Here is a 9,086-nt window from a genome sequence, read left to right on the forward strand (position 1 = left end):
CATACTTGATACAGACTTTCATTTTAGTAGCATCACTAAGATTACAAAGCCTTGCTAACTAGGTTAAACTGTACTTTCTGCAGTCTGTTCAGTATGTTCACACTCATTCTGTCATTGTTTTGTTGTGATTGCTATGTTTATTAAATGTCGGAACTCCAGAATTTAATTTGTTAGAATCAAGCCTAAAATCTTTTTCTTAAATCAGTCAAAGAGACCAAATTAAAATCCAGTAGTCTTAAAATAATAAAGTTAAGTTACGTGGGGAATGTTTGACAAACATTAACTTCAAAGCTCATAATGTGAGAGCCATCATTAGCAAACATTGGTCGGTCTTAGCAAACTGACAGGTGATACAATTTATCAGGTGATTGAAAAAAAACTATTTACATAATCATCTTTTAATACAGCTTTTTCAGTGCTTCATTAAAATATTTTTTATGCAGAAGTATGAAATGATCAAGACGGAAGATATTCCCAATTTAGAAAACTCCAATTTTTCTACCAAAGTGATAAAGGATATTGCTCAAAATATTTTATCTTTTCTGAAATCTAATTGTACCAAAGAAGGACATACTTACTGGCTATTTAAGGGTAAGAAGTTTCTTGATTTGGTTTAATGAAGTGCAAAAATCTGTATATTGTCAGGTTGGTTGATTGAAAATCTTACCTTTTCAGCAAGTGGAAGTGATATAGTAAAATTGTATGACCTCACCACTCTTTGTGAAGAAACAGAAGACAAATACCAAAACCCTTTCACGATGCCAGTGGCAATTCTCCTGTACAAGTAAGTGTTTCTTACAAAAATGATAATGGTTATTGCAGCATTTACATTGGCACTTATGTACCTTTTTGAAATCGCAAACTGTAGGTACTCTTCCCATTAATTAAAAAATGCAATTCTAAAACCATTATAAAAATTGGTACAGCAGCATATTCATTCCCTTCATGCATTTGGTAGCAGGTAGCAAAATCATGTTAAGCCAAAAGAAAAACTGCTCTCTGGTACCTGAGTTCTTTCCAAAACTATTTACAAAAACTTGGGCTTTGTGGAATATTTATGCAAGAAAATGAGGAAAAGAAAAGCTTCTGCAAAATGATCCTTTTGTCCTACAAAAGATACAATTTGATTGTTTTAATTGGATACAATTTGATTATTTTGTTTTTGTTTTTTCCAGGGTTGCCTGCAATATGATGTTGAAGAAGAACCAGAACAAAAAACACTATGGCACTATTAGAACATTACTCCTTAATTGTCTTAAGTTACTGGATAAAGGCAGACATCCTCAAGTAAGGATTACTTGCTTAACATGTATATAATAGAAATTGTGGCTCTGTTCCCACTTTCAGTTGATACCTTTAGAATTCTGTGCAGTACCTTCTTAAAAAAAGATAACCAAATTACTGCTCTCCTGTGCCAGGGCATTTGTATCTTATTTGTGAAACAGTTCTGGACTGAAGATGCAATGTGAAATGTGCTAGCTGACCCTCGTTTTTCTGACTTCATGGTCAAATCATCAGTCTCAATCTAAGATGTTTTTGTGATCATATTTGAGCGTTAACCATTTGGCAATGCTTCCTCCAGAGCACGATTAGGGGTCCCGGTTGTGTTGAGCTGATACTGTTTCAAATAGCTCTTGCTTCTGTTTCCATTCTAACCCAAACTAAAGCTAGCCCTGCTGTGGAGTGTTGGTCTACTCCCAAAGAAAGGCAGCTGGCTTCAGAATTAGGGGAGGCCAGGCAGGGAGGTGTGTTGTTTTTTGTTTGTTTGTTTTGAGGTATATAATGCCTGACAAATTGAGAAATCTGTGGTCTAAAAATGGTAAGTTTTATCAGTCTAATGCACAGCTACCAGTCTCTGAAGTGGCTTTGTTTCTAATCTAAGGACCTCAAAGGTAGAATGGTATAATGGGTTATGCTGTGGAAGTTATTTATTTTAGCTTTTGTGGACTGTGATAAAATCTGCAAAGGTAAAATTTACAGAGAAACTATTTTAGAAAGTTATATTGAGACTCAAACTGTAATTTCACTTATTTTTTGCAGCTTTTTGCCATAGATCAGCAGTGTCAAACCAGGCTGGATCCTGGCCCTTTGCAGGCCAGATTTGTACCCGCCTCTGATTGTAGGGTGAGCAGCAGCAGCATCCCACTATGTCAGCTCAAGGAGCCATGGGATTTAACATAGCTGTTGCTTGCTCCTCTGCCACTGAAAGGCATCCTTAGTAGGGCTTCATGTCCTAAATGGTGGGCCCTGCTCTGTTCCCCAATTCCTAACCCTTTCAGGAACTCTGCTAGCTACACTTGGTTACTCTGGTCACGTTTAGTTACTTCAGAGGTGCAATCTGGGAAAAGTTGTGGGAGAGCCTGATAACCAGGAAGGTAGGAAGCAGTGTAGGGGTCATAAGAGGTGCCTATACACGTGCTTTAGGGTGGGGGGCATTTTAATTAAAGTGGCTCCTGGAGAGCCATTCTACTTAAAGCCCCAGCCTCATGTGTATTTGGTGTTCCATGTTTCAAAATGGTGACCCAGGTTGCGTGAGCTAGAGCTTGTTCCAGTTTTAGTTAAAGCACCCCTGCTGCCGTTTTGAAACACGGGACACTGAATACATGTGACACTGCAGCATGCTGGAGCTTTCTAATTAGACTCAATCAAGTCTGTTCCAATGCATTGTAATTAGAACGTTTTGGAGCATGTGTATAAGCACCCAGGGAGCTGTCCTTTGCTGCTTAATACTGGGTCTTTGGGCTGGAACCCAGAGGTGAAGATGGGTCTGGATTCCCCTAGTTCCATGGGTAGATGGGGATATATCCCTGGAAGTCAAGAGGGAGAAACTAATGAGTCTCAAGCTGGGTATTATAGTTCTCTGGATCGTGATTTTGAACTTTACATTTACCCTTGAGAGAGGTGAGAGCTAAATTTCTGTGGATGGGATGGAATAGGGGTAATAAAGAGTGCAACACTGGGCCCAGCCACCAGGTGTCATTGTGGGCACTAACGCCATGTGGTAGCACTGTCTTTCAACAGGAAAGGTCCTTTTTAAATCTAACATTTCAGTGTTTCTTCATAAGATTACTATAGTGCAGATTATCCATGTGATGTGCACACATGCTCAGAACCATTTGGACTGTCACAATAAAAGTCACATAATATTGAAATGACTAAAAGCTATTAAAGGAATGGAAATTTAGAAGATTCCAGTTGCCAAGCAGCTGTAAGTTTACTTGTTTTCATACAGAAGGACGAAACACAAAAATCGCAGGATGTTAATATCTACATTGTGACATTTCTTTTGTGTTAGTCATGTCTCTTAAAGCCTATCAAATATCTGATTAAAGATTTTGCAGATAGTGGTAATGTTTTGTGGGTAGATCTGCTGGCCGCATCTCTAAATTTCTTAGTCTAATAATGTAAAGAATCCAAAATTCAATTTAAACTGCCTAGTTAAAAACTTGCTGATAACTCACAGCACCGTGAAATTTCTAAAACACTTCTTTTCTCTTTTAAGATTATTGCTTCAGCGAATTACATGCTCTCAGAGCTTTTCCAGTTAGATGAGCCTAAAACGGAAGAAAGCGCAGCGTTTCCTTTAAATGGGAACTCTGATGAAAGTTATAGTGAAGAGGAAGAAGAAATGCCAGATAGTGATGAAAATGGTTCCTACAGCACCAGCTCTGATCCTCCAGATGACAATAAAGCAGTAGCTATAATCAAATCAGTTGGAGAATTATCAGTACCAGAAAAATATAAATCTATCCATCGGATAAGAGTAAGCTATTGAAGTTGTTCTGAGTTTTAAAACAAAGCTTTATGTGAGCATGGTGTTACTTGTGTTGTCAAAAAATATAGTTAGTTTTTATTTGTGTCTTTTAAAAAAAAATATTTTAAAACATTTTTATGCCACTAAGTATTTATGCATCTCAGGCTAATGGAAACGTGTTAAAAAAAGAAATGTGTTGTATGAAGTGTTTGCAGTAAAAATCATCAGACCAAATTGCAGCTGTCTAGATTTTAACTCCATCTAAGTATTAGTCAGTTACTTTGTTGTGCGCTTGCATTCATGGAACAACAACTTAACAATTAAGCGTGGAGAGAGGCTACTGGGCATTACCTACCCCAAATCCATGGAAATATTGCCACTCCCCACCTGACTCTGTCTTCTTCCAGCTGCCAAAAGTTGGCAGCCTGATGACTTTTTGAAAGTGTGCCAGCATAGAGGCAATTTTGAGGGATGATATACTTCCCTTCTTATCTGTATGGAAAGAAAATTTGATTAGTCAGCTCTGACCATAACAGTGTAAGGATGGACCTCAGTTTATACTGTTGTCAAAAAGTTGACTGGTGTATGCTTCCTTAATCTGTATGCGAGAGAGAATGTTCGTTGGTTACTATTGGATTTCTTCACGATCATTTGTCCAGAACTCTCTGAAATAATGCAAAATTTTGTCATTTAGCTTCCAAGTGTTAAGCATTTCATTTAGTCTCTAAATTGTTCATTAACTTATGTTAGTATGCCTTTTGTTTAGCTACTCAACCACTACTCTTTGGCTACATCTAGATAGGTGAAAAGGGTTGACAGTTTTACTTGTCTCTGTGCCAAAACCTGGGATCAGTATTTTGTAGAATGTTCATCAGAAATGCTGATCATCACAGCACAATACTATATTCATTTGAGTATATGATGCACCTTCTTAAAACCAAATTTCTCTAAAAATGGTCCATTTTGAATTTAACTTAGAAAATAAATCAGTGACTGTTATGCACACCATTGAGGTTATATGCTTGTAAAGTCTTTATTTGATGGGGGGGTTCTTAAATTGAGAGTCAAAATTTGGAAGCAACTTAATTCAAGAATATGGAAGGAATATGGCAAGTATAGTGCTTGATCAGATTGAGATCATAATTTAGTTGAGCAGCACATAAAGTTTGCTAGTATTTCCAGTACTGGCTGAAGTAGAGGGGGAAATATTTATGTTTTTGGTACAATGTAGAATGCAACATGCTCCAATATTTAGATTTGGTTAACAGTAAAGACCAATAAATTGGCTTCTGTCTTACTGCTTTAAAAATGTATGGGACTGCTGTCTTCATTTTCTAAGCTCTTTTTTTTTTTTTTCTTTTAAGCCTAGTTGTGCATTTCCTGTTTGCCATGACACAGAGGAGCGCTGCAGGCTAGTGCTCAGCTATGTTTTGGAGGTAGCTATTCATTTTAAATATTTCATAATGTCATGAAAAAATGTCTTGATAAAGTATGGGTTTTGGCACATTTCCAGCTTTATTTATCTTCAAAGTAAATACTATTAATGAAAGCCTTTTTTTTTTTTTTTTTTACAAGGGCTTGAAATCTGTTGATAGCAGCATTAAAAGAGAAGGTGACCTTCCTGCAGCTGACCCCAACACCCCAATCCCATTAAAATACGAAGATGAATCCACAAGTGGTGGTCCTGAGTGTCTGGAAAAACAGATGGCTTTGTTTTTAGACAAAAGTAAGCTGAATTGTTGTGCAAATAAGACCTTTTCATTGGCACAGCTACTTTATTTTGATTGTCAAAACAATGTATTTGTAGATTGCTAATTGCACTATGTATTAAAAAAGAAAAGAGTATTGCACACAAGTAAAATTAGAGAATATAGGCCTTTTCTTTTAAATATGAAAAGAAATAGGACAGTTTGGGTTATTTTAGCATATCAAAGATCCTTTTATAGTTGGTACTTAAGTTTACTTTATGTTTAGATGTGATTTGCCACTACTTTCATAAAAAATATCTTTGTATATTCCTTGTAAACAGAAATGCATTGCCCTCTTTAGAGATCTTCTTTTCTTAAGAAAATCATATTTTTTTGTCACTTGGAGGATTTATCTTCATAAGACTAAAGCTGTATTTTTGGCAATCATTATTTTAGTATTGACATCATTGCTGTACTAGACACAAAGGCAGTCCATGCCCAGTTTGTCAGCAAACAAAATGTTATCTGGTTTATTCTTTTTTCATGTTGCAGCTCTTCTTCCCTTTATGGAAGAACAATAGGAAACACTATGCTTGAACAAAAAGTTCCCAGCCTGGAGTTATTCTCTTGTCCTGATATTCCTTAAAGGCAGTGGCATTAATTGGTTTTGGAAAGAGAGAGCTCTTCCTTTTCAACCCAGTTTTTCAACCCAATGTTCCTAAGTCTCGGAGGGCTCTAACTGTATAAAATTACAGTACACAAATGCCTAATAATTGTTACAAGGGTGCTTATTTTCTCTTTGATGTGGATTTAAAATATAATTTGGTATTGAAGTTTCCTTCATTAATACATGCAGTGAAGCTGAGCAGGCTGCTAAGTTGCATGTGTTCTGGCAGCTAAAAATGGCAAGGTATGTTTAATGAGGGAAGTTTCTCTTTTTAGGTACCTTTCCTGAGTTGAGTTTTATTGGTGGGGGGGCTTCCCCCCCCCTTTTTTTAACATAGCTTTAAATAGCAGATTCCCCATTAAATGGAGCAGTATGAAAATAATTGCCATGTAAAAGGAGGAAGAACAGTACAGGGCACAAAGTATTGCTCTTCTATGCCAGCTCTCCCCCTATCTAGATGGGTTTTTTTTATTGCAGTCACTAGAGAACGAAGCCATAGAAGCAATATATTTGAATGAAAAGACATTTAAAACATTATGCTATTTCTTTTCTATATTATACTCAGTGGTGTAACTTGAAAGTCAGTGACCTGGAGTAATGCAAATAGTATCTTGGGTTTTTTTAAATCAATATTTGGTTGTAGAACTTGAGAATAAATGTGTCACCAAACAGCTACACTACATTCTGAGCTAGGATAATCACCTGTGCAGGACATATGAGATCCAGTCTTCTCTTTCAGCATTTGGTAGCTGTAGCAGAAATTTAGTTACACTTCTGTCTACCTGGAAGCCTTTGGGGGTACAGATATTTTCTTTAGACTGAATTTAAACCAGGGCAAAAATTCAAAGATCAGGGTGAAAATTTGGCTGTGTATAAGCATGCATTCTTATTGGAAGAAATTTCTTCAGATAGAAAAATAGCCTATTAGCTGGACCCTACAGTCGTTCCTCTAGTCCCATGGCTGGGGAGCTTCAAAGGAAAGCTCTCCAGCATCGGGGCAATAGAGGGCAGCTCTCTGGGCAGAGGACACTTAATTGACAGCCTGTCTTCTCTTCTCCCTGCCTGGGAAGGGGCTGCCTGTCGGGTGCCAGGTAGGTTCCAGCCCTGGGAGAATGCCATGCCCCCCCTTCTCTCCCCGCTCTTCTCACCAATCATTATTTTAATTGGCGGGAGGATGGTATTTTTTCATGGTGGAAACCCTCCAGGTTTTCCCATGCAGGAGAATAGCCGCACCCCTTGCACTTCTCTGGGCTGACTGAGAGGAGCACAGGGAGAGGAGAGAAAACTCGGCTACTGGGACACCACATCCCGTGTTGCTCTGTGTTGCACTGTACTGACCCAGAGCAGTGCAGGGCCAGACAGGAGTATTTTGCTGCGGTAACAAGGTTCTTGAGCCTTGTTCCTGCAGCATGGGAGCCTGACTCACTTCGCCCTGCTCCAGGTCAGCTGGGGGGCAAGGGAAGCTAGTGTGGGACTGGGAATTGGGTTTGGGGAAAGCCTCCATACACTGGGCTCCCAGCCCTTCTGGGTTTTAAATCACCACCCCCATTGCTCAGTTGAGCAGCAGAGGAACAAAGGGAAGCTGGAGGGGCTGGGAGCCACGCTTTCTCCAAGCCCAGCTCCTTGCCCCTTTGCCTTTTTAAATTGCCACCCCAGCCACCCAGCTCAGTGGCAGGGAGATGCAAGGGGAAACTGGCATGGCTAAGAGCCAGGCTCGCGAGCCTAGCTGCCAATTGCACTGGCTCTTCAATCACTGCCCTTGCTGTTCAGCTAGGGTGAGGGTGGGGAAGGAGGGGTGTACAAAGGGAAGCAAGCAGGGAGCTGTGATCCCTTCATTCAACTCATGGTACCTGGGAGCTGAGCAGAGAGGGTGGCTTGGCAAAGCCCTCGCCTGCCTCACACCAGAAACTCTTCTGTGAGAAGCAGCAGGAAGCAGCTGGGGCTGCTCGTCCTGTCCCCTTCTGTTTGCAGGAGGAGGAGAGAGTTGTTTCTGTGCCTTTCCAGACTGGGGTATCCCTAGTTTTGAGAAGGCATCAAGCCTTTCCCCCAGCCTCTGCTCCTTCTGGTCCCCAAGAGTTAAGCCAGAGGAAAGTATGCAGATATTCATCTCCCACAAGAAATTTTCCCAGGAGCAGTTTTAATCATGATTGTTCCCAAGTTATTTTTCTCGCAGAGCAGCCATTTCTGCCCTGAGTGAAAAAGCTTGGACGTCTATACACTTTTATGTATGTGACCTTTGCATCACTTTTTTTCCCCCTTTCCTGCCTTCCCTTTTATTGTTCCTGTGTTTTGTTCCTATGTTTTGTTCTACAAATTGTGTGTTGTATCTCCTAAGCCATTTCCCTTGCCTGGGTAAGAGAGAAAAATATGCTGTCCTCATGCAAAGAAATACACCGCCTCTACCCCAAGGAATGTGGGACAAAAAATACCGCTTGGGGCTTATCAACATAGTGTAAAGCCTCTGGGTTTAGTTCAAGAGCCTGTGCCCATAATGTCTAAAGCTAACAAGGCAACTTCTCTAGCTTGCAGCTGCAGAACACTCAAAGTTGCTTTGGTCCATACACTAAAGGCAGGTACAGCTCACACAGTGAACAGTGGGCTACATCCACACTCCAAGACAAACAACCTACCAAGGAAAGGGAAGAGAGATAAAACATACTATAAATTGATTGCTAACGCATAGACTATGGAGCTGGAGTTAGCCCTGAGTTGTACTCATCGTAGATATTTCTCCTTGGTCTGACTGGACTTAATGACTGTGCAGGTCTCTGCCATTCGTGTTCCAATTAAGTGATGTTTATTAGGGCTGTGCAAAGCTTTGGGTGGTGATTTGATTTGGAGATTTGGCCCGATTCGGTGGCTGAATCTCCAAATCTGAATCAAATCGGGACCAATTTAAAGGTCTGAATCGATTCAAAGCTCTCCGACTCTTCAGCAAAGATTCGGAGAGCTTTGATGATTCAGGCAGTCTCCGGTG

The 9,086-nt window shown here is 39.8% G+C and overlaps 1 protein-coding gene across 2 annotated transcripts in view; it reads left to right on the forward strand.

Annotated features, from left to right (window-relative positions):
* The window catches only part of EDRF1 (erythroid differentiation regulatory factor 1), a 58,152-nt gene that overhangs the window by 22,473 nt on the left and 26,593 nt on the right, over positions 1-9,086 (forward strand). For both annotated transcript variants that reach the window (XM_019502975.1, XM_019502976.1), the window contains 6 exons: positions 444-591; positions 676-784; positions 1,176-1,287; positions 3,503-3,763; positions 5,119-5,190; positions 5,330-5,480. In XM_019502975.1, the coding sequence (XP_019358520.1) occupies positions 444-591; positions 676-784; positions 1,176-1,287; positions 3,503-3,763; positions 5,119-5,190; positions 5,330-5,480 (853 nt within the window). The remainder of the gene's footprint in view (positions 1-443; positions 592-675; positions 785-1,175; positions 1,288-3,502; positions 3,764-5,118; positions 5,191-5,329; positions 5,481-9,086) is intronic.

This window comes from Gavialis gangeticus, unplaced genomic scaffold (genome assembly GCF_001723915.1).
Source record: "Gavialis gangeticus isolate Ggan-Ray unplaced genomic scaffold, GavGan_comp1, whole genome shotgun sequence".
Classification (NCBI taxonomy): Eukaryota; Metazoa; Chordata; order Crocodylia; family Gavialidae; genus Gavialis; species Gavialis gangeticus.